The 24,994-nt window shown below is 41.5% G+C and overlaps 4 protein-coding genes across 5 annotated transcripts in view; 3 read left to right on the forward strand and 1 right to left on the reverse strand.

Annotated features, from left to right (window-relative positions):
* clstn2a (calsyntenin 2a) overlaps positions 1-6,418 on the reverse strand; it is a 145,067-nt gene extending 138,649 nt beyond the window's left edge. The window contains exon 1 of the mRNA XM_076745076.1: positions 6,234-6,418. Within this exon, the coding sequence (XP_076601191.1) occupies positions 6,234-6,306 (73 nt within the window). The 5' untranslated portion in view covers positions 6,307-6,418. The remainder of the gene's footprint in view (positions 1-6,233) is intronic.
* Positions 6,419-9,042: 2,624 nt separating this feature from the next.
* nmnat3 (nicotinamide nucleotide adenylyltransferase 3) lies at positions 9,043-17,527 on the forward strand. 2 transcript variants are annotated; one of them, XM_076745953.1, is made up of 5 exons: positions 9,043-9,118; positions 10,383-10,516; positions 12,006-12,189; positions 13,592-13,674; positions 15,411-17,527. In XM_076745953.1, exons 2-5 carry the CDS (start codon positions 10,405-10,407, stop codon positions 15,824-15,826), a joined length of 795 nt encoding a protein of 264 aa, XP_076602068.1. In that variant the 5' UTR covers positions 9,043-9,118; positions 10,383-10,404; the 3' UTR covers positions 15,827-17,527. The 2 variants fall into 2 exon arrangements, with proteins under 2 accessions (XP_076602068.1, XP_076602069.1); XM_076745954.1 differs by lacking the exon at positions 9,043-9,118 and having other exon boundaries at positions 10,042-10,516; positions 15,411-16,466.
* A 318-nt stretch (positions 17,528-17,845) lies between these two features.
* On the forward strand, positions 17,846-21,109 carry rbp1.1 (retinol binding protein 1, cellular, tandem duplicate 1). Its single transcript, XM_076746049.1, has 4 exons — positions 17,846-18,015; positions 18,456-18,634; positions 19,350-19,451; positions 20,351-21,109. The coding sequence occupies exons 1-4, from the start codon at positions 17,943-17,945 to the stop codon at positions 20,399-20,401; spliced, it is 405 nt and encodes a 134-aa protein (XP_076602164.1). The 5' UTR covers positions 17,846-17,942; the 3' UTR covers positions 20,402-21,109.
* Positions 21,110-22,828: 1,719 nt separating this feature from the next.
* rbp2b (retinol binding protein 2b, cellular) lies at positions 22,829-24,994 on the forward strand. Its single transcript, XM_076745955.1, has 4 exons — positions 22,829-22,901; positions 23,322-23,500; positions 24,607-24,708; positions 24,886-24,994. The coding sequence occupies exons 1-4, from the start codon at positions 22,829-22,831 to the stop codon at positions 24,937-24,939; spliced, it is 408 nt and encodes a 135-aa protein (XP_076602070.1). The 3' UTR covers positions 24,940-24,994.

A 24,994-nucleotide genomic window follows, 5' to 3' on the forward strand; every position in this document is an offset into this window, starting at 1 on the left:
TCCCTACGAATTGTGGGAATTGGCATTGGATGTATGGTCTCTAGACAGCCAAGAAGAATTTTAATTGCATGAAAGTCTATAGAGAACAGTGATGTGCCATCCATTGACCTCACCCACACAAATAAGCGCACAATCCTTCACCTCACCTCACACAAACAAGTCTGTCTACATCCACGCTAATACGTTCTCATTGTAAACATTTCAGCACCACGTCAGTCTCAGACACACAAATCACAAAGCTGTGTCACACAGGTGCTACTGCAGTAATTTCATTTATTGGATGGACTGATTTTTTAGTAGCACATGCACCATACATGTCACACTGTACATCCCTGGCCTTCATTTAACAGGCAGAGTGCTGATCATGTGGCCTATATAGGGTAGGTGTATTGTGTAAAGCCTCCCAGCATGCACTGGGCAACAGCGTTACGTACATAAACATAACATGTTATGTGTGTTCCTGTATTATTTTTACTGGTGTTATTTTGTTCTTCATTGTGCCCCACAGTGTTTCCAATCTTTGAGCACCTCAATAGGTGTAATTTATTATGAGTGAATGTGGTTAGACTGTCAGTGATGTTGTGTGGATGGCAAAACTTCAACATACAGCGTTTGGCTCACAAAATAATTTACCTGTGGTTAATGAACTCCTTCCAGTTTAAAATAATTTGTTTTAATCCATGTGAATTCAGTCTATATTTATGATGCAAATACAAATCATAATGCTGAAGACCTCATCACAACGTCACTTTAATGTAATGGTTTCAGTCTTTTAACAGAAAGTTTTAAATAAGTTCATGTCTTTCTTTTAGGGATTGTCCTTTTTTAAATCTTACACTTATTATGTTGTGTATTTTATCATATACAGGTATACAGGTTTTGCAGGACTTGCTGCTCTGACAACAGGTGCAGATATATTTTAAGACAGCTTTGAAGAACCGGAAAATCTAGACTTGTGTCGAACCATCAACAGTCAAATCAAGCAACCTTAGTTATCCGTGTACGAAAAACAGGGCCCGGGTTTGTATTTGCAAACAAACACAAAGACAATCACAATCACTGCCAATCATTGACTGTGTTAAAGAGAGGAGCCATGCAGACCTGACTACAAACACAATCCAACCAAATGACTGGTGTCAAACAAGTACTTCTCACAGTTTTCATTCTGATCCTTTGCACCAATGCCCACCAGATGTATGAGCGTCTCACTCATGGATCACATATGGCTGTTTTTGAAGAAGCAGCTTGCATCTCTGAAGCATGAAATTCATTTGGAAATGTCTATAAATCCCTGTATTTACTGACAATTGACATGAAATTAAAACCCTTAAAGCTAGAGTAGGCAGAGTATTTGTGAAGCATTTTTTGTTGTATTTGGTGGAATTGTCTTTACATCCCAGCAGCAATCCATAAATCAAACGTTCTGACAAAAAGAAGAAATCTGGTCTCTGTGGCTGTTGCAGACCTGTGTTAAGTCCATCCAATCATTTCATTTGGATGGATTTTATTCATTTTGGCCAAATGAAATGATTGGATGGCCTTCCTGCCTGTCTACCAACACGCCTACCCACGTGCATTCTGCCTGTGCACACTTCACACACGACCTGAGCATTCCTGAGCCGAAGAACAACTGGGCTGCTGCAGCAACAACAGACTCTCGTTCAGCTGCTAACCCTGTAGCACAAAGTACACACCCAGAGCAGCGAGCAGCCAGGACAGTTTGCCGATTCGTGCTGGAAGATAAGGTACATTCATGACAGTTGAATACTTTCAACGTCTGCCTCGTTCTTGCTGGTTTACCAACTCCTCAATCACAAATGAGCTTCAAACATATATTTGTCGAAAAAGCAGGCCAACCCGTTTTGAGCACTACTAGAAACATGGCTGTTGAAGAAAAGACTGCTTGAAGATGCTCCACTTCTGAAACCTTATTTTAATTCCAGCAGATACAAGATGGAGCTGCGTGGCAAACGGATCATGATGCAACTGCATCCAGTTAATATGAGGGGTTTTTTTTTCATGAGCCCTTACATTTCACTGAATTAATTCATGCTTCCAACTAACACCCTGATACATTCTTGAGTGGCACCGATTAAAGTTTGAAAAACCTGAAGACGAGCTGAAGTAAGCGAATACATACACTAGACAACACACTGAACAACTGGTCAGTAACGACTGGAGTTCTGGCAGTCGACGTCCCCACAAATCCTGCAACAACTCGATTTGATGATTTAAGACCAGAATCTTTACATATCATACACTATGTTATTTTATCTGCCGACCGTAGCACCAATTGACCCAGACTAGAACAGACCAGACCTCAACCCTTGTACCCAATCTTTTGATGTTGTAGGGTCATGGTTTAAGAAAGTTGGTATCTATGCAATTCTTTCTCTCATTCTCTCTGTTTTTAACTCTCTTGATGCCTCTTACGTTTGTGTTCCTAAAGCACACAGAGGAAAATCATGTAAAACGGTTATGATGAAATAATTGTCGAGAATTATCATCCATGTTACATAAGGTTTAAAAAAAAGCACGATTCTCCTTTTTTTCTCTTTCTACTCTTTCCTCTCCCACTCCTGTCCCACTGTCTCTGTCTCCTCTACGGTACACCTCAGTCATTTACCAGCCACCAGGTGAAGCTTCAAGGGGAAAATATGTGGGGGACTTTATTAATAAACAGAAAAGTAAATGAGTTTACTCAGGAAGTTTCAGAGTACAAGAGTGTCCGAGTGTGTGAGTGTGTGTCCATGCATTAGTGAGAGAACTAACAAGAGTGTGTGAGGGTGTCTCAGAAGTCAGCTCTGCATGCAGTGTTTATCCACCACATATTGAGCAGTGCTGACCAGAAAGCCCCACTGGGGCCATTGGACCAGCTGGTGTAATACTGGCGTATACACACAGCGCAAAACACAAATACCTCTCTGTCACATACACACACACACACACACACACACACACACAACAAACACACTCATACTCACATACATCATCCTATGGCAGCCCTTCCATTTTGCTTCTCTCCTCCACCTTACGCCTCATCAGACATATTATAATTAGCCGTGCTGAGTAATTAACATCCAAATTAGGGCATGCATTTACATATTTTCCCTCATTTGCATATACTTTCAGCAGCATACGGACCTGACGATCCTCCACACACTTATAAATGTCAGTACAAAGCAGGGTACTCAGTCTTTTTCAAAACAATCGCCTGCCATCACAGCACATGCACACATCTCTTTACACATAGCATACGTGTATTTTTTTCTCCTTCTGAAGCATTAGAAAACGAAAAAAAAATGGATAGAAACAAAGAGAGAAGGTTTGAGTTGGGGGGGGTGTGAGAAAAGGTACAATGTGAGTGAAAGACAGAGAAAATCTGGACAGGCTAGGATAGGGAGAGAATATAAATGGGACTGAGGAGGGGGTCGGTAATAGAGGTACCCAGGATAGAGTGAGAATGTGACACTCTCCAGATGAGAAAAGGCAAAGTAAGACAGAAAGAAGACTGCCTCGCCATTTATACATCTCACTTAAGCCCATAAAACTTTGAAATTGAACCCATGGCTGTGGAGAGAGAGAGAGAGAGAGAGAGAGAGAGAGAGAGAGAGAGAGAGAGAAGCAGCTTTGGAAATCAGAACGAAGACTGCTCGGGCTTGGAAAAAGAAGTACGGAGGAGAATGACGAAACACTTCTCTCTCTCTGTGACATTTGCCCTCTGAGTGGCATCAGCTCAACGGAGCGGAGCAACCAAACAGTGATGCGGAGTCGAAGAGAGAGAGAGAGAGAGAGAGACAGGGAGCAAGAGCACGAGTGAGACAGCAGAGGAAAGAAAGAGAATGGAAAGGGCATGAATAACAGTAAAGAGGAAAAGAGCGACAGGACGGGGAGAGCAGTTCCCGCCAGACATTGTTTCAGCAGTCATCGCACAGAAGAGGAAAAACCTGAGTTATGCTTCTGCATTCCACATCGCTTTCACGATTTATGTTCCGGCGAGGATAATGCAGCTAGACGGCTCTGTTGAAAAGACACCCGTAAATCTGATCTTGTTTCCGATTTTTTTTCTCCCTTTTCTTTCTCTTTCAGTGCCCCTCTAATCCTCTCAGTCTGTGTTCTCTGGCATTCTTCTGCTCCAGTCTATTTCCTGACTTCTTATGTAAAGGTATTCAGCAGCAAGCCTGTGTCTCATGTACATACTCCATTCCGCTCAGCTTGTAGAGCTTGTAAATACCAAATCAACGCGCACACACACAGACACACACACACAAAAACTCATACTGTGTTCGTCTTATAAAGCAAGCAAACATCCTGCCAGCACACAGAGGCCTTGGTCAATTTTTACAAAGTCAAAGCAACTTCAGCCATTTCAGAAAATGTTTGGTAATGTGATATTTGACATCCAGGCCACATTATGTACCTGTGCATTGCATAGCCACCGACAACTGTGGAGATGTATAGAAACACACACACACACACACACACACACACACACACACACATATATATATATATATATATATATATATAGCATATATGGCAATCAATGTTGTTCACACATCACGCCCGCCTTTGACAAGTAAATGAGTCGTGAACTTTCCACAGAAAACAAGCTCTTCTCTGAAGTTAATCTAAACCTAGTTAAGCTTCCCTATGGCTCAGGGCCATATGGAGGTCTTTCATAAACAGGGAAAAAAAAACGATCACGTTTGGTTGAGCGCAGACAGCCAGTCAGCCCAGCGCTCTCACCCCAGAGACCCAATTAATACCACTGTAAACCGCCGCTGCCCTTCATAAGCAGCACCAGTCGACGCTGTTTGCGTGTGCGAGAGAGACACAGAGAGTATCACACAGTGAGGATGTGATTGAACACAACGCCCTCACCATGGCTGCCCTCCCCAAGCACTCATCGATCATTGCAGACAAAAATCATCTTCAGATCACCGGCCAACCAGCCAGTCATGACCTGCAGCATAACCAGCGATATCCTCAATATTGTTTTTATGACATTAACGTAAATACTTAAATGCTAATTTGAGAATTCCTACAGTCAGAAAGTGAAAGAGTGGTGGCATGAAAGTGTATGGATATATTTCTGTCTGTACAAGTGCCCATGGAACCTAAGGCTATAATTTGGGGGGTGTATCCTCCTGATATTCAAATTAATAATATGTACATACACACAGCAAAAAAGACATAGTATGGATAAAGTATATGAATCAATGTATATCAATAGAAAAAATGACATATATGCTCAGAGGTAAACTGAATTTGAGCGAAAGGATTTGGGGACCCTTCATATATTTTGTGGAACATGGTGACTTGGGGAGTGTATTGATACGAGGAGACCACCTGGATGATTTAAGACAGATTGTGAAGTTTGTCTGAGCTTGTGAAATACCTTTGGATTCATCGCAGGCACATTTTTTGACTTTACTATATACTGTTCATTGTTAAAGTATATGTATATTGTATTTATATGCATGGATATATTTTTACGTACTTCAGGGTAAAGACAGGAGTGTTTATGCTACTGTTGATTTGGTGCACCTCTTGTATGCATTGAATGTGTAAACGATAAACATATTGTTGACAAGAGTAAGTGAAATAGTGATGAGCTCTGTGCATTATCAGTCAGCTGGTGTCAACTGACAGGTCCAAATATCTGACAGCCGATTAAACGTTTAAGCCATTTTTCAAGCTAAAATACCAACTATTCCCAGTTTAACTTTGTCGTTTGTGAGGACCTGCTGCTTTTTGTAGCCTCGTGTTTACAAACGTTGGTACAAGTCCAATGGTTGTTATTCACTATTATGTGACATTTTATAGTTTAAAGCAAACAATCAATCGATGATGAAAGCGTGAGTTGCAGCCCTAACGTCTACAATGGCGGGTATTTTTCACCTTTTTCATTTGTGCTCCCAACACACCACAGTAAGACTACATGGAGCTACAACAAAGCTGTCATTCTCCATCAAACTGCACCTGTCCCGCTAATTGCCCTGTCTGCCATTACCTGAACTTTGACTAACAAGTCAATAATTGCCAAGAAACACAAACACACGCAGTCCGCTACTGAATATTCAGCAGAACTTAACAAGAGACAGACATGAAAACCTCTATGGCGACGAAGTTGTCGGATGGACGGTTGGCTCTCTCCTTGCCAACTTGGGCAACTCAAATGCGAAAAAGCAGCTTGTTTTCCCCCCAATTATTCTTTTTCATGTTCCTACCTTTTCCGCCGAGAGCGCTGGAGTGACCCCAGATGAGCCAAAACAGCAAAAAGGGGATCCCGAGTGTCGGCATGGTTGTCGAGCTGTGTAGGTGATGTCTCCCCGTCCTCTCCTCCTCTGAAATCCTGGTTCACCTCCGGAGCGCGAGGATGTTTTCAACTGGCCGGGCGCGCGAGGGATAGTCTGTGGGTAGAGAGACAGTCACTGCGAACTGTAAGCAAAGAGAGAGAGAAAGGCTGACGTTTAAATAGCGTTGGCACAACAAGGTTTCCGGTTAGAAGTTTTCAAAATAAAATGCACTTTTCTATTAATGTTGAATAGTGTCACACAAGGGTCCTAAAATAAGGTTTTATTTAAACAGGGTTAAACTTGGATTATTTTTAAAAACTAGTTTTTGCACTCTGTCGATTGTCGATGGTCCAAAATAGGTTTCCTCAAGCATGACAAATTATACACTTTTAAGCTGAAGAAAAAAGGCGTCCTTCTCGGGTAAAATCTGTCTTTATTTGGTAAACTTGACACATCTGTTAATCAGAAAGAAGGAGCAAGGGATGGAGATGAGGGAATGTAGGGAGGGGATCTGGCTGAGATGCGTGTGAATGTGTTGGTAGTTTGGTGTTAAGAGGGGAAAAGATTGATTTTGACACCCCGGGAAAGAGCTGCTGTAACTGAGAGTTAGGTACAAGTGATTGTATTCCTCAACACGAATGCAGCCACACTTATTTTAACAGTTCAATAAACCCCAAGCTATGGCAAGGTAGGACACCAGAGGCTTACCACTTTGCTGAAAATTTAGCAATGAAGCACACAGGGAATATCAATTCTCCCATTATTCAAGTTTTTCAACACGTGAAACTTCTAAATCAGTGTTTTCCAATTTTTCTGGCTTGTGGCTCCTTCAAACAAAGCAATGTCCAGGTTGCTGTTACTAATGTCTACTAAAGTTATTTTTTTCATTTTATGCAAATCCATTTCATGATATTCCCCAGTAATTCAGAGGAAAACAAGCAAGGATTAGAGGGAGATCTGAACAACTGACTTGAATTACTGTTCTAAATTATCTTCAGACTCACATTTGTTTGACATTTGCTCATTATGGTAATAGTAAAAGATACAAGATCAGATCTTATCTTAGATCAGCCACACATTGCTGATGCCCACCTGCTGGGCATTTTGGTATTCAGATTAGTTAGCAACCCATGTGCAACCTTGAGTCAGTTTATTAGCTGTTACCCTCCATTAACTGCCTGTGTAAGTTAGGCTGCATTCGGAAAATGTGGGAAAAAAGGCTTTAATTAAGGAGTAACAAGAGCTGCTGATTTTTTCATTTTCTCGCAGAAATACTCCTTTCATAATCGAATGAAGCAACTGCCATATATGATGTTTTTCCAGCTGTATCCTCCTAACAAGCACCCAAACAGCACATCCATACTCCCCCTCACAGATTTGAGTCTTTCAGTTTTCACCCTGTGGCAGAATCGCTGGTTTTCTCTAAAGGCCGTATGTTCTTCATTTATTCCCCCATGTTTCGTCTTCTGTTGGGTGTGGGTGTGTGTGCTGGGGATTAGAGAGAGAGAGAGGGCAGACCTCAAGTGAGTTAAGAGGATAACAAAGATAGAACAGACGCACACGCACACACACACACACGCAGGGCCACATTTACATACACACATAGTCACTTACACACACATGTTCCCAGTTGGCTGTTTCCATGGGCAGTGGCAGCTAAGTTGGAGCAGAGCGGTGATGCGCAAAAGACGGTGCAATGAGCAGATTTTCCTTCTACTTGTGGTCAAGCCATCAGCTCAGACATCATTCAGGAGACAGAAGGAGTAATTCACTGTGGCATCACTGAACTACTGCTTCTTATGTTATCCACAAGTACACATTTTACTGTCAACATTACACACAAGCTCACAGGGAGTAGGCTAGTTGTCTTTTTGACTTTCCACTTTTTCCAGCTTTTCTTGCAAGCCTAAACAGTGTTTGGCTAATAAATTATTCAACAGTTTATGACTGCTAAATAATTCATATTATTAACTAATACATTCATTAAGGTACTGTATCCTCACTGTGATAAGAAATTACCTTAAAAAGCATAGAACCTTGGATACTTCAATCAGTATACATCAAAATGTCTTTTTTATGTGAACAAACATACTGTGCGGGCGATGCTAACAGCACATACTGTCTCAACCTGATTGTCACATGCACAAACAATATGTGAAATCCCTGTAGCCATAACTGTCTCCACTGGAGTGGAATAGAATTTTCTAGTGTTATATACCAGTGGTCTGTGAAATGACATGGCACATACTTGAGTCTTCACATTATTTTAAGGTTATTTTCATCCCTCTGTGACAAAGGAGAGTTATTGGAAAAGCCATTTGCTTTACAGCCATTTTGCAGGTTGCACTACAGACAGTCAATTAGTGTTCGACAAAGCTTTTCTTTTCATCTGACATGCAGTTAACAACAATAGAATGAAAGGTTACTGGTAGCACGTAGGTGTTTGATGCTGCATGACTGTAAAGGTCAGATGATGATTATAGTCGGTTACTTCTGGGAAGATGTTGTCCTCAGCCACAGTGGCTCAAGAACGCATTAAATTAAAGCTCAGTGTAACACTGATCTCAAACAAGTACTGCAATGTTGGCCATCTTTACGGTGTGTAATTGCAAAAAAAATAAAAATACCAGCCGCTTGCACAGTGTGTTTCAGTACCGTGGACAGCTCCGTCACTTTGCCCAGAATCAGCCTCCTTCCACCTGAGGGCGTACTTGAGCCACTTTTGTCTCGGCGGAACTATCGAGCAGTAGCTTCTCAGAATGGGGGAGTGGAAAGAGTGTGACACTGTTACCAAATAGCAACAATGTGAATCGAAGGTAATGAAAGTATTTATCATTTCTACCCTTGTACGTTTTCCACATTACATTTCGTAATATAACCGTTTGAATATGCTACTGTTCGGTTTCATTTACATCCCGTTTGGCGAGTGCTTGTCGCTTGACGTAGTTTTGTTCGCTAGGCTAATTAATGTTAGCCGCTTGTTCAACGTCAAGGCTTCATTGACTGAACGTTGCTGCAGTTTGTGTGCTGACTTGTGACTGAAACGATACTGTTACAACTGTTAAAAAAAAACAAAAAAAACACAGCAACTCGTGTTTTCTACGTCCAATAGCGTGTGAACTTGATGCTGAAATAGGAGAGGCGACAGTCTCTTGTCTGTTGATCAGTCCAGGCATCAGTCATCTGAGCTGTACATCCACAGCACAGGACCACAGAACGATCACTCTCCGACAGGAAGTTACTGGCAATTTCAAGTCAAAGACGGTGGACATCCTGCAGTTTGTTTATTGTCTGCACTTTCCTAATGCATTTATTTTCAAACAAATCCAGCACAGAAACAAATACACCATCTATATACTTACAGGATACATTAAATCTGGTTGTAAAATGACTTTATAGCGTTATTATGTGAATGATATTTCTGTTGGTCAGACAGAAAGGTCACACAATAAAAAAGGTATTAAAGCCCGATAGAAGTATTATATAGTATATAAAATTAACCATTTAACTAAGAAATTACATGTTTAAAGTCAGAGAAGTTCTTCGAATGATGGCTGAACGCTTGCCAGAGAGGCTGGTTAAAGACACACACACACACACACACACACACACACTCACACACACATCGGAATAAAATGCCACTGCAGTTGTTCCCCTCCTCCAGTGTCTGACTCTGGCAAAATGCCGCCACATTTATTCTTGCCTGTTTCTAACTGCTTTGGGTGTCCCAGTGATAAATGGCTATGCTATGAGTTGCCTCTCACTGGGGCCACCTGTACTAACACTGCTCACACACATTAAGGTGCTTTGGGATTACAAACTCCCAACAAATGACAAATTGGTTGCTAACCTTAATGCAACTCAGGCGAACCTCTGCAAACTGTTACAGCGTGACAGATAGTTATAAGTACAGACTGACTTTTAGATATGTAAAGTCTTAATGTTTCTGCACAGTATCCTGTATAATGTCCCACACAGGACTCTCTCTCTACTTTTTAGCTACCTTCTGTCCTCTGATGTTTGCGTCCTGTCCTGCGACTCCCACAATGTTAGTAATTCTTTCTTGTGCTTTCCTCCAAGTGGGCTGAGGAGGTAAACCAAGATGGCTACCTGCCGTGTTCCACTAGTCCTGCTCGCCTGCGGCTCCTTTAATCCCATCACCAATCAGCATATGAGGCTGTTTGAGCTGGCCAGAGACCACATGCACAGCACAGGTACGATCCAGACATCATAGACGCCGTGTCTGCTTATCGTTTGTGTGTTTTTATTTGACTTTCTAGATAACCTTCAGGGTCCAATCAGCTGCTGTAAAGGCTCCCAGATAATGGCCACCAATTAATATTATTTTTATGAACAGAGCATCAAATGACAGTGTGCACCGTGAGAAAGCTTGCTCACAGTGATTAACCCACAGAGAATTATGACTCAACTCTGCAGCTCTGCAGGGCTTTTTCAACTCTAACCCACTGTTTTTCGTTTATGGTCGACATATTTAGGGTTTGGTTTCACCGTTCTCATCAGCCTCATGTCCAGCAGCAGGAGCAGGCGGCATCTGTTTCCAGCAAACAAGCCCTGATAAACCTGCTGTCTCTTGTCTATCCAGCACTAACCAACAGACGTACAACGTCAGAGACTAGCTGGAGGAGTTGGTTGAATGTAAGAGCTCAAAGGAGAATAAATATGGGACTTCCATATGTCAGGATGCCATAAACTGAATGCTAATGTTGCTTCATGTCGTCCTGATGTGGAAGCAGGCTCTTTACTAAAACATTAGCTGTAACACCTTCATGAGGCTATAACAGAGCTTTGTTTTTCAGCTTGCTGTGGAGCCCCCCAGTGGCCCAAATATCAATAAATGCAGCTTTAAACAAACCCAAATTCTTGTGTCTTGTTTGCTGAACTGTAGACAAGAAGAAGAATCAATTAAAAGAAAAAAAGTGATTGTATTGATTGTTTACACACAAACAAACAGTAATATGTAATTTTTTCTGATGCTGCAGAAACCTCGGTTGCGCTCCTTTCGTCCTCTTCTAAACTCTGAGGCTGTGCTGTGTGACATGCTGCTGGACAGCCCCATGTAACAAATATGTCAGCACAAACAGTCTCCTTACATTAAACCCAGGCCCATTTACTTCACAAGCTGCTGAAAATAAGAGCACCAGCCTGGACACGTGGTCACAACGACATCATTATAGCTTAAGAGTTATACCGGTCCTGAGTCAGCTCTCTCTAAGATGCTTTATGAATCAGTGCAGCAGTTCAGTGGGCAGGAACATAAATAATGCTCTTACAGTTTCCCTTTGACCCCTTACCTATAACACATCAGGTGACTAATTTGAGGGCAATTAGAAAATGACTATAAGCTGCATACAGGAGCGGTTGTCATTCTCCTGTTTGCTGAATGTTTGCGCTACACTTGCAGATCTGTTGTCATTTAAACACTAAAATTTGCACAATTTGCTTCTGTATTTACCAATCAGAATGAGAATTTTCAAACTCTTACATTATAAGTTACAAGTAATTATACAGTGTGATAATTGTCATGATCATCAGCCCGTTTTAAAAGGATTAGTTGTAGCATTTCTCCTCAAATGTGCAATCTGACAAAGAAGTAATAATATTAGCGTCAGATTGATCTGATTTATGTTCCATTTCTCAGCTGTCATGACCCAGAAAAACTGTATTAATCATCTCTCCCTTCAGGCCAGTATCAGGTGGTGGGTGGCATCGTGTCTCCAGTGAGTGACGGCTATGGAAAGCAAGGCCTGGTACTGGCTAAGCACCGGATTGCTATGGCAAAGCTGGCACTCCAGAGCTCCAACTGGGTCACGGTTGATGAATGGGAGAGTCAGCAGCCAGACTGGACAGAGACTGTGGTCACCATGAGGTATAAAATGCTTTTACAGCACTGGCGGAGTTAAAATAGCTCCTTTTGAAAAAGAAGGTTGTAAAGGAGAAACTATCAGATAATATCAGCCATTGGTACCTCTGTGCTGCTTGTCACCTGTTGTCAAAGTACATCGGCGACTACATCCACTATTACACAAGACATTTATAATGCAGTAAGTAATTCCCTGTCCATCCATTCTATGATTATGGACGCTCCAGTGGTTTATTAGAGAGGAGATTTACTCCACAAAAAAGCCTTTTATGCAGAGTACAGGGAACATACTATGGCTTTGTGTCACCAGACAACGTGGGATGTCTGCTTGCCAGTATTATACAAAGTGTTACTCAGTCGCTGCTTATTGTTTCCGTTAGCTTTAACTGTCCCTGTTACATCCTTCTTCATCCTTGATGGGATATAAGACAAATATTTTTTAGTTTCTGACATGTCCTAGTTTTACCACAGCACCAGCAGAGTTCACAGGGATGCACTCTCCTCTGCTGCGCCTCTGCCTGCCCTGCTGCATGCCAACTTCAACCACTTATGTAACACAGTGTTGCCTGGTTCCCAGAGCCTAGATTACAGGTTCTGGTTGATTGGGAGCTGCCAGACTAGACTCGACTCATGTCAGGTCTGGGTTTTTCATGAGGTGAAATAAGGGGTGCAGGCTGTTAAAATCACTGGCCGAGTGGGAACTGTGTGGTTGCAAAAGGCTGTTTGGCACATGAATACGGGTGAAGACAGGCCAGCAGCAGTGATATGAATAAGGGCAGTCTGACTCCATATGGCAGAAGTTTACTGTGCGGAAAAATGAAATTTATTTCCGTTGTTTTGCCCAAAGGAGTTAATCATCTAATGAGAAAATAGTTCCTCACCCTGTATTACTGCACTCACTGACTGTATGTCATGCATTACATTTAGGCTTGTTTTAACAAGGCCTTGTATCCTTGCTCCATTAAACTTCTTTTATTTTATTCCCTCTCATTCTCCCCTGTTCCACTTTTCTCACAAATCTCCTCATGAGTTAACACCAACCCTCCCAGCTGGTTGTCTCTAAGCAGTGTTTGCGCAACATGGGTGCTGATCAAGGGGCCTGTTGTCCGGAGCAGGCCACGTCACACGTCCTCTCACTCCCCAGCACACACACACACACACACACACACACACACACACACACACAAACACACAAATGTGCTAGAACACCTTTAAGGAGCTTAACTTGGAAACACTGAAGTTTTTCCTACATCTTTGATGGATGCATGGATTTTTCTCTTTCTAATTCAGTTCAGTTTGATAAAGCTTTACTGGCATTAGATTGAAAAACATGCACGTACATAAACCATTTCTAAAAATAAACTGATGAATTATGTGTCTCCCTCTCATACCTTTGGTTGTTGGGCAGGTATCATTATGGGCGTATTTTGAAGGACTATAAGCAGAGCAGAGGAACACATGACTCCAATGGAAACAGCACTCCACTCTCAAGTAAGGACCTCTTGTTGTTGGATACTCGGGATTAGTTCAGAAACCCCTTGACCACCTAATTTGCATTGGCCGTGAATTCCTCTCATTTTGGGACAGCAGAGTTTGCCGGTTGGTTGGTCAGTCTGTCACTCAGTCATTTGGTTGGTCCACCACTTTAGTCCAAATGTAGCATAAATATCTGATATAACTGTTTGACGGGTTGGCATGAAATTTTGTGCATTCAAGGTCCCCAGAGGATCAAGTCTTTAAAGACGTTGGTTTATGATCAAATACCTGCAAAACTAATAACATTCCCATCAGCCTCAGCTACACTTTGTATTTAGTGCTAATTAGCAAATATTAGCATGCTAACATGCTTAGACAGTGAACATGGTCAACATTATACCTGCTGAACATCAGCATGTTAACCAGTGGTGGAGGAAGTACTCAGATCTTTCGCTCAAGTCAAAGTAGTAATACCACAGTGTAGAAATACTCTAAAAGTAAAAGTCCTCCACTCAAAATTTTGCTTGAGTAAAAGTGCAGAAGTATTAGAATCAACATACACTTCATGTTCCAAAAGTAAAAGTACTCGTGCAGAATCATCATCCCTGTCAGAATAGTTGGATTTGGATCAATCCCACATAATGTGCTTAATGCGTGCAAAGTCGAAGCCTAGTGGTGCTCTGTGGTCCTGACTAACTGTGGTTAAAGAGCATTAGGGATAGTTTTAATACTTTTGAGACTTTTGTGTGTGTGTGTGTGTGTGTGTGTGTGTGTGTGTGAGACGGACAAACTCACCAATACATAGCTATAGCACATGTGAACATGATGGTTGTTGTGTAACTGGAAGATAGCCAATCAGTATTCAGGAAGGTTTTCCTGGAATATATGTGATTTGTCAGAACCATTGACAGGGACATCTGTTCGGGCATGCTGGCATGATGACGGCTTTCATACGTTCATTTAGAAATCGAAAAGTTACTTTGTTATTTTGGCCTCCTTTTTAGTTATTTCTAACAGCTCGGTTTGAGTTTTTGGCCTTGGTGTGATTTGTTGTAGCCTGCAGCACCATGAGTGTCTTTTAAGTAGTACAACTTGTAGAACTAGTAAGACTGTTTTAGTTACCTTCTGATTTCTCATTTGCCTGGTCTACACTCACAATGTTCACTCACTTTTTCCTGGATATTTTTAACACAAAAAAATAAAGTTAATTAATAGTAGAATTTTACTCCTCAACAGAATGATTATTGCCAGGTTTTTATTTTGATTTGTGACTAGCCAGTTGGAAAACGCCCAGTGGACTCTTTCCATGTATTCAAAATGAGCAACACCTGAGCATTATCTCAATCTTTGCCATCAAGTTTGCTTAGAAAAAGGAGAACTGAAATATCAATGATTTAGTGAACAGGATGATCACCAAATCATTTGCAGGAGACCAGTGATGTCAGAAAGGTGACAGTCCAAATTGTACAGATGACTGATGAGTGAATACCCTTTGAAGATAAAACAAAGGATCGTCATCAAGCATCATAAACTATCTATCATGGACCTTTTTATTACTCAAAGTGAATCATATTGAGCAGTAGCTCTGTCCCCTCACTGCAAATCAACGCTTCTCTCAGCTTATACGTAGCTTATGTGAATACCATATTTTTCATGCCATGTTTTATTGTTTTATCCTTTTTATGCTAAATATTCAAAGATTAGTAAAGAAGTAAACAGTATTCCTCCTCATATCCCGCCTCTCCCCTCAGACCACTGTCCCCAGCTGAAGCTCCTATGTGGAGCTGATTTCCTCAACACTTTCGAGATCCCTGGCCTGTGGCGGGATGACCACGTGGAGGAGGTGGCCGGGCGGTTCGGCCTAGTCTGCGTCAGTCGTGGGGGGCTCCAGCCCGAGCGAGCCGTACACGAATCGGACACCCTCTCGCGCCACCAACAAAACATCTTCCTGGTGAGAGAATGGGTGAGGAATGAGACGAGTGCCACTGAGGTCCGCCGGGCTCTGAGACGGGGGCTGAGCGTGAAATACCTGATCCCAGACTCAGTGATAGAATATATACACCAGCACAACCTGTACACAGAGGACAGTGAGAGGAGAAATAAGGGCACGGTGCTGAGGCCGCTCACCAAACAGGCACAGCAGCCTGTGAAGAGCCTGGATGACTGATAGATGGCCGTACATGGGAGCCCTTGAAGTGTGAATTCATTCACAGATCAGTGCTTCTCTTCAGGGACCGTAAGCTCCGTAACCTTCCACTGGACTGCAGTGTGATAGAGGTTTGCACAACCTGGAAATGTCTGCAAAGAAAGACCTAACGTGTTTTCCAGGCATCGCTTGTTTTCACCTGGAAGCATCCACACAGGTCCGCGGTGTCTTTTGAATCATGCCCATGATGTGTTGCAAATACTGAGCCTCATCTTCATGCTACAGTGTCAATGAATGTTTGTTTGCTAAAAGGATTCACCCTTTGTAGTTTTACACATTGCACATTATTGCCAAGTTAGATAAATAGACATAAAAACCTGTGTGTTTGAAGTGTTTTTGTCTGCCTGGTGTTTTTTTCCTTGGAGCACTTTAAATGTATAAAATCATAAACCAAGCAGGGCCTAAAAAGGGATTTTAGAAATAATGAGCTCATGAATCCAAGTCCCACCTACAACCCAAATCTCACCCACAGACACCAGGAAGAAAGTTTCTACAATATACACAGAGTTTGGCGCGTAGAGAACATTTGGATATATTCCCAAAAATACACGATATCTGATTTTAAAAGGATAAAGTCCTGCACTCGCTTCAATCACTGTCCCTGGTGAAGACAGGCATTCGGTGACTGATGGTAAGATACGTTACAAAATGAAAACTAAAGATTAAGCTTGGAAGCTGAATCATATGAAGAAAATTGACCAAATCTTTTCAGAAAGCAGACAAGGTCAAACGCATCAGAGACATCCTAAAAAATGGCTTCTTTTTTCAATAAATGACCAGCTGCGGTGTCAGTAAATAGCATATCCCAACATGAGCCTTTTGATTCTGCTGGAGAAATATTGAAGCCTTGATTTATTTATCATTTATTCATTCATTGTTGTGTGTAGTCAAGAATCAGCATATAAATTACCCACCATGAGTGTATCTGTGTTTTAATGGTATGCATGTTAACTGCTACAGGCCAGCAGGATTAAGTTTTTAATAGTAGAAATATGAAGTGTATCCTGTTATTTCTCACACGTAGATCATTGTTGGTGTCTCTGCTCTGCAGCAGCCTCCCAACAGCAATTCATTGTGGATCTATTCAGCTTCCCCATTGTCGTCCACACACTGTGTCTGAGAGGCCTGTATGATTTTCCACCAAAGGATTTAAAGTAATCCTGACAGTTGCTCAGCTACGGGAGGTGTTTTCTCACTGAGGCCAATGGCTGACAGCGCCAGGGCGAGTGATACTAACTGGCATCCTTTGAAAGACGCTGTGTGTGTGTGTGTGTGTGTGTGTGTGTGTGTGTGTGTGTGTGTGTGTGTGTGTGTGTGTGTGTGTGTCTTTGTCTGTGTTCCAGTCAGTAAGGGATCTAGACAGTGGGTTCGCTGCAGCTGGCCCAAAAGAGAGATTATCAAATTAATTGAGTTATTTAAGTGAGACAAAAGATGTGACAGTCCTATTGTGCTACATTTAATTGTTCCAGCTGGATCATTTTAAGCTCAGGTGATTCTGCTTTTGTACTGTGCATATTATCCACACAGAGTGCTCCATTCAGCCACAATCACAGGCTGATCAATGTTCTAATAGATGTTTGTGTCATTTTAATCCATTAGTCTGATTGTTGATGGCCCTGCAGCTTGATTATAACCCTAACATGATTAAAACGGCTGCATCTTATACAACAGAACCAAGCCAAATCTGCCACACGTGGAAGTCCATATAAGTGAGCCTGTGTCAATTAATAAAGGAAGTGTATTCATCCTAATCCCACATAGGCGGAGTAAGCATTCTGCAACAAAAAGCACATGTGTATATCCTACATTATGTATGCATGCCTCATGTTCCCAGTATACATTATGTAGGGAGAGCATGGTGAGGATTGAGGGGTTACATGGTGTCGACAGTGGGAGGGGAGTAGGAGGTGCATACATTTTCCTTAAAAAAAAGACCCCGGCAGATAATCGGATTAAAGTGAGTGCGGTTCAAATTGAGGCTTTTTGACAGCAGGTTCTGCACTCGGTCACAAGTAGCCATCCACAGCGGACCTCCTCATTCACGGGAAGTAAGGAAACCAGTAGAGAAACAGCCAACATGCCAGCCGATTTGAACGGATATTGGAAAATGATTTCCAATGATAACTTCGAGGAGTACCTGAAGGCCCTCGGTGAGTTGAGAGCAGCAGGGGATGGTGGGTGACAGGCCTGGGAGAAGACTCGGGAACAAACATATCATCATTATATCGCAAATATCGAGCTCTTAATTCCAAAACTGACCTTACCAACCCTTTAAATCCTTCTTGGCTATTCATAAAAATCCTAATATTTTTCCTAATATTACAGCTATCCAGTATGTTCATGTCTCACATTATATCAGTTAAATGATGAGAGAAATACACATTTGATGCAATAATCTGATATACCAGGCACTTTTAAAGCTTATCTCAACATAAACAAGCTGGAATGAAAAATGTCACGTAATTACGGCTGCATCCTCCAATTGTTTTACAAACTATGTGTCTGAGACTGCACTGAAATGCCCTGCTTCTCATGGTCCCTCTCTCCTGTCTCTTATTTATTTTCCACTTTCTTTGGGGACCTGTCGCAGATGTTAATGTTGCCATCAGGAAAATCGCCACCTTGTTGAAGCCTGACAAGGACATCGTCCACGACGGGGACCACATCATCATCAAAACCCTCAGCACCTTCAAAAACTACAACATGGACTTCTATGTGGGCAAAGAGTTCGAGGAGGATCTGTCTGGGGTGGATGACAGGAAATGCATGGTGAGTGTTTGAAGCAATGCTTTCAGATGGGATTTAATATATTTTTAACGAATGCATGCATGATGCGTTCCTTTTTTAGAAACCTGTTAAAGCATGTTTTCAGACTCTATGGTTAAAATACATTACTGCAGGTGAAGGGACCTGTGGCAGTAATCTCCCATTGGTGGAAAAGCTGTAGGTGTATAAAATGACTTTTTCTTGGTGGCACTTCTCCAGATTATAATGAGCACATGGTTTGGTGAGATTTGACCATTTTATTTTTTCCACCGAGTTCCAAAACTTTCCTCAAACTTTTCGCATTCTTTTCAATGAATTGATGTAATGAAGACCGATATCAGATACTGCAGAGAAATAAATGGGTGAGGCAAGAGTCAAGACTCGGGTTTATTTCATCAGATTGTGTCCCTGAATGCTAAATAGGATCAGAGATTATCTGCGGTCCCCCTTGGAAAACCTTTTTTGTATGCTGATTATAGATAAGCTATAAGCTGTTAGGAGGGTGGCTGAGACAAAGGGCCACGTGCGTCTGTATGTGCACATTTTATCTGAATAAATATTTTTAAGAGGTGGTGGAGGAAGACCGAGCCTCCCACTCAGCATATATATGTTTAAATCTGTATGTTTATGAATCCAAAGTGTTAAATTTGAATAAATCCTGCCCTCGTGCATCATGCATTATAATCCCATTTCCTCCCCGACCTGTGACCTCATGCAGACCACTATCACCTGGGAGGGAGACAAGCTGGTGTGTGTGCAGAAGGGAGAGATTGAAGGGAGAGGCTGGACCCACTGGGTGGACGGAGATGAGCTTCATCTGGTGAGAAAACATCAGCTCCTGCCATGAATATTAATGTATGCAATTTGGACACTTTAATCCAAACCCCAAATGCCTCTCAGCGCTGTATGCGCGGTGCATATATTTTTATGTGTGACTCATGAATTGGCCCACTCATTCCAGCAGTCGCAACAGCTGTGTGAGGTGCATGCACACTGAGAAAACACTTTTTGAAATTATGTCGGTGGAGGTAACGCATTTTTTGATTCTCAAATCTTCCATCCAGATCAAAGTGACACAAGATGATGCAAAATTAGAAATTAAACTTCAGTGCATATTTTGAAATGAAAGCCATCCAGATTCTGCTACTCATTCATGTTATCTACCAGTGATCCAGCACATATCAACACCAGCTCCTGCCATGTTATTATCCCAACTTATGTCTATCAGAAGGACTGTGTTCGCTTTTTTTTTTTTTTTTAAAACATCTCCTCTGTGAAATTCATTATGTGGCCCAGTGTGGCCTGTAATGAAAGCATTAGAATCTGAAAAGACTTTAAAGTAATGACTAGCACATTACCATTTTCATTAGCTCAGCATTATCAGATTTCGGTCTCTTTGATTACTGCTATCAAAGCTAAGAAAAAATAATCTGCCAAATTATTTGGTTTAAGTGATGCCAACAGATGTTTTCAATCAGCAGCCATGAAATTAGTTATTAGTTGGAATTTCCCAAGAGCTGGAGGAGGGTTTAAATGTAGAGCAACAGTGCCCTCTGGTGGGATATAAGCACACTCCTTTAAATTACCCTTAATTATTAGAACTACTGCACATTCAAGGCCAACTTGCATCCTTTACTTATAATTGACTCCTCCTCAGGCCCTCTGTTTCTTTTTCTCTTTTTTCTGTGATTGCTTTGAAGTGTCTTTTGTCCTCTACAGGAGCTGAGAGCTGCAGGAGTTGTTTCCAAGCAGGTCTTCAAGAAGACCTAAGATGGCTCTTATTGAACGAGACGGTGCCCCCGGCTCACACTGACTCACAGAGACACACCAGACACATCCCATGCTTCTGATATACCATCCAACTTCCCTTTGGCCCATTCATACGTCTCTACATACGTCCGTCTATCAACCTGTTGTGTTTTTTTTCCCTTTCAAATACTATTTTTGCCAACCATCACATTTTACAAAAGTTTCCATCAAGATTTTTGCCTTACTCTGCCAAAGTGAATTCATATTATATATATTATCATACAGTTCAGCACAGTGAGGGCCAGGCCAGAGTGCGTATCATGTAACATCACAAAATACGATACTGTATAGTATGTCTGTCTCAGGGTGGTTACGCTTTTGATTAACAAGTTTAGATGTGTTGGACACATATATACTGCTACTGTAAGTGTAGCTGATCTGATAACGCCATGCTCTGAAATGACCTGTGGGAAGTAATGAATGCAGTGAAGAGGACGGTAACACAACAAGTGAAGAGGGTTAATCCCATTTTAGTTCTCTGAATAAATGCTGTGGATGGAAAAGATGGAATCTGAGCGTGTTTGAGGGCCGTAAACTTCTTTGCTACAGATACTTAGTTTCCAGAATGGATATCAGATATGATGTGTGTGTATTTATCCCTCCCAATTCCTTTGGGACTCCGCCATTGATAGTATAAATTAATCAATCAATAAAGTAAACAGTACTCAATAGTGTCATTTGTCTTTTTCTGAGTGGTTAAACCTGCCATTTCTCTCTCTCTTTTTTTTTTTTTTTGTGTTTGTCAGTCAGAATTGTTGGAATAGGAAATGTTTCGAAGTTCAGTGACAAAAGCATTGAAATGATTGGTTGTTATTTGCTGAAGTTTCACAGGCCAACAGCTCAGGCATTAGAAGCTTCTTTGATCTGAAAATGTCTTTCCAGACATGCATTAAGAATCTGAGGGCCTCAAGTGGAGAATTCCAGCGGGTGAAGTGAAGCCTGTCGAGCTTCAGCCAGAAAACTCGAGACACACTGTGCTCTGAATCAGCTCATCTGTCAGCTCACTTTGTGCAGTGCCATTACCAATTGGGCAGTCTATATAAGCTGTCCAACTCACTTGCTCGTTCGTTGCTGCTGCTGCTGCTGCTGCTGCAGCCGCTGCTGCTCTCCCTGCTGTTCTGCCTCGTGCTGCTTCGTATGCATTCACACTCCTCCACCACCCCGGCATCTACCTGCAGGACCTGTTTATTTATGGTTCCCCCGTGGAGCTGTTATTGATCTCTCCTTGCTCTTACTTTGACTGGTTTAGAAAATTATGCTCCCAGGGAGGGGCCAAAATAATGTGTGGCGCCAGGGAAAATTCTTCATTTGCATTTATTCTCAATAAAAGGTTTCTACTAAGTGCACGAGATGTCTGGCTGAAAGTCAGTCACCCAATGGTCAACAATCAACAGGCAAAAACCTCAATACAGGAGGATTTTCAGCATTTGTCCTCCTCTGCTCAAACATGTGTTATTGTTACTTTGCTGCCATGTTTGGCCTTCACTGTGCAGAATTTAGGATGTGCAGAGTTTGACACTGGAAATTATTTGCACTTTCAGCTTATTCACCTTAAGTCTGAGGTCAAGACGTGCTACACAGGGCCATGATTTTGTTACCTTACAACTGGATTTTAAGCCAATCATGGTTCAATATGCAACTTACAGAAGAATTTTTGTGACTTCTTGTGTCCAGTGCTTGAAGTTGTAGCCCATAAATCTTGGTAATGCAAGTCCCAGAGTTTCATTAGAAATCACCTGCATATGTATAAAGGCAACTAATGAGTGTAAATATATTTAAAGCAGAACACGGGCCTGGCATTTTTAGTATCATAAATTGGATTTGATATGATGAAAATCTGCAGGATTAAAACTTTAAAGTTTATAATACAATTCACAGATTGTGCATTTTTCAATTCAACAGACTGAAATTAGCCACATTTGATGATTTGCATGTCAATTTGTTCTGTTTACGAAATTAGTCACAAATGCTGGTTTTGGGCCATTTAGTGGATCACTTGAACTTTATTAACCTTCATGCTCAAAGTTCAGGTATTCTGCTTTAGTATCTGATCTTGCCACTGAGAAAGAGAGCACACACTGTTGGCAGATGTTACAAAATAGCTTCTGCTGTCTGCACATTGTACACTGACCATCGGTGTGGGGGGGTACCCTCATGTGTGCCCTTCACAACCTCCCCCAATGACTGTGTAAAGGCTGAAAGAAAAGGCCTCCCCCTCCCCCTCCAAAACAACTGCCCCTGCCAATCCCCTTCAAGCTGTAAACTCACTTATCAATAGTTTTCTGCCCTTATGCCCCCTGACTCAAATAAAAGCAGGAGGACTCCCCGCAGCTTCCCCCTCCTTACACTGTCTAAAGTCTACACACAACACTGTCACCAGCTGCCACCATGCCTGCAGACTTCAGTGGGAAATGGATACTGGAAACCAGTGACAAATTTGAGGATTATTTGAAAGTGCTGAGTAAGAAATAATTTAATTTTGGGTGGGTTTGATTTTAAGATGTCTCAGTGCTTTGTTAAAGCGGTGTTACAGGGTGAGGTGACAGGTCGGACAAGCTCCACAAAACAAAATCATCCAATTTCATGCTCTCTGGATCTCTCTGTGAAGAGAGTTTTTCTCTCCTTTTGTTAGTGTTTGACTTAATCCGGAGCCGGTGCAGAGAGGTTTTTCTAAGGCGGTTATTTCACCACAAATTCTTGAGTATACAACAACAATGACATCAGATACAAGTATTCAGATTTAAAACTCACGCCTAATGAATTACATTATTTTTTTTCAATTGTGGACAGAAGTGAAACTTGAAACATCACCTTATCTATTCCTCTAAAAATATACTTTATGCTCTGAAAAGTGTAACTAGTCTTTCTCTTCTGGCTTTAGATATCGACTTTGCTACAAGGAAAATTGCCATCTCCCTCTCTCAGACTAAAGTGGTGGCTCAAGATGGAGACAGGTTTGACTTCAAAACACTGAGCACCTTAAGGAATTATGAGCTCTCCTTCACTGTAGGGGTTGAGTTTGATGAATACACCAAGGGACTAGACAACAGAAATGTCAAGGTGAGTTGACCTCTCATATATGGAGTCCTTGAAGTGACAAGAGTGAGTGATAATTTATCTGATGATTTGATATTTCCCAGTTTCCTTGTTGCTGATGTGATAATTAGAGTGGTGTTATCTAAGTGTGTGCAGGGCAAAAACTGGTCTTTGCTATCAGCTGCAAACAGAACCAATCAACAGCCATGTGCCGGTGACAAAACATTCAGAGAGATTAGCAGTGATGCACTGTTACATTGAACGCAGTGGATGGAGGACTTTTGAAAAAGAGGCTCAGGGCACAGGAGGCTTAAATATCTTCAGCCTCTCATAATATCACAAAATGACTTGCCAATGGTGCATCAGACACCTGCAGGCATTTTAGACCCTACTTAGACCCTTTTGATTAAGAAGCTGCAAGGAAAATAGAAAATGTTGTTGTGAGAGTAAATGATGTTATTTTTTACATTTATTCATGAAATAACTGGAGTTAATGGGAAACATAAAGCACTGTATTTTAAGAATTCACGACTACATAATGCTGGTTGTTATTTATTAATAGTGTGTGTTCAATTACATCACATGGCTTGAATAAGATAAGATAAGATAGACTTTATTTATCCCACAATGGGGGAAATTCACATGTTACAGCAGCAGCAAGACAGAGTGCAAGAAGTCAGAGGACAAGAAGACAAGAAAATATTGCACAAGTGTTATATACTCTATGGTAATTTACAATATATACAATACGTACACACTGGGGTAATTTAAAACTGACGATTTCACATGAAAACAGAGGAAAAATGTGAAATATGACTATTTTCACTTCTGAGACTCCCCAGAGTCACACTGACTGATGTTTAGTTCATTTTTATGCCAAAAGAGCTAATATAAGAAGTCTACACAAAAAGCTGGTTTCATTCAGTGCTAATTAGACATGGTGTGACTCACCATTGTGGCACAAACCATCAGGATGGAAAAGCGTTAAAAGTGGTCCTGTAAAAGGTGAGGAGGCAGTGTTAGTGACAGGTGTGTTTGCAGAGGGATTCCTTAACGCAAAGTCAAAAATACAGCACGGCATTATAAATGAGGCTCATCGTTTCATAAGTGCGCTACGTGTTGGCTTGTAGAGTCTGGTGACCTGGCAGGGGGACAAGCTGGTGTGCACTCAGAAAGGAGAGAAGGCCAACCGTGGCTGGAAACACTGGATCGAAGGAGACAAACTCTACCTGGTGGGTTGGCTGTAGTATCTGTCAGGAAAATTAGATTTTTGTGAAAGATCTGAAACAGAACATGAGCTGATGCTGTTGTTAAGTGTCGTAAATACAGTTTTAACATTGTTATACTATCTTTTTCCTAGTGGACTCTCTCAGTGAAATGATATTAACTGATCCATTTTCCTCTCACAGGAGCTGACGTGTGAAGACATACTTTGTCTTCAGGTGTTCAAGAGGAAAGAATAAAAAGGCAAAATGTCTGTTTTTGTTTTCATTCACGCAGTTATCAAGGTCTTTGTTT

Source organism: Chaetodon auriga, chromosome 12 (assembly GCF_051107435.1).
Source record: "Chaetodon auriga isolate fChaAug3 chromosome 12, fChaAug3.hap1, whole genome shotgun sequence".
NCBI lineage: Eukaryota > Metazoa > Chordata > Actinopteri > Chaetodontiformes > Chaetodontidae > Chaetodon > Chaetodon auriga.

What these genes read in the sequence shown, in the direction of transcription:
- nmnat3 (XM_076745953.1), top strand. Translation starts at nt 10,405, where the DNA reads ATGGCTACCTGCCGTGTTCCACTAGTCCTGCTCGCCTGCGGCTCCTTT. An exon ending in AGACCACATGCACAGCACAG is followed by an intron (nt 10,517 to 12,005) that starts GTACGATCCAGA and finishes CTCTCCCTTCAG; the next exon opens with GCCAGTATCAGGTGGTGGGT. An exon ending in AAACAGCACTCCACTCTCAA is followed by an intron (nt 13,675 to 15,410) that starts GTAAGGACCTCT and finishes CTCTCCCCTCAG; the next exon opens with ACCACTGTCCCCAGCTGAAG.
- rbp2b (XM_076745955.1), top strand. Translation starts at nt 22,829, where the DNA reads ATGCCTGCAGACTTCAGTGGGAAATGGATACTGGAAACCAGTGACAAA. An exon ending in GGATTATTTGAAAGTGCTGA is followed by an intron (nt 22,902 to 23,321) that starts GTAAGAAATAAT and finishes TTCTGGCTTTAG; the next exon opens with ATATCGACTTTGCTACAAGG. An exon ending in TAGACAACAGAAATGTCAAG is followed by an intron (nt 23,501 to 24,606) that starts GTGAGTTGACCT and finishes GTTGGCTTGTAG; the next exon opens with AGTCTGGTGACCTGGCAGGG.
- rbp1.1 (XM_076746049.1), top strand. Translation starts at nt 17,943, where the DNA reads ATGCCAGCCGATTTGAACGGATATTGGAAAATGATTTCCAATGATAAC. An exon ending in GGAGTACCTGAAGGCCCTCG is followed by an intron (nt 18,016 to 18,455) that starts GTGAGTTGAGAG and finishes GACCTGTCGCAG; the next exon opens with ATGTTAATGTTGCCATCAGG. An exon ending in ACGGAGATGAGCTTCATCTG is followed by an intron (nt 19,452 to 20,350) that starts GTGAGAAAACAT and finishes TGTCCTCTACAG; the next exon opens with GAGCTGAGAGCTGCAGGAGT.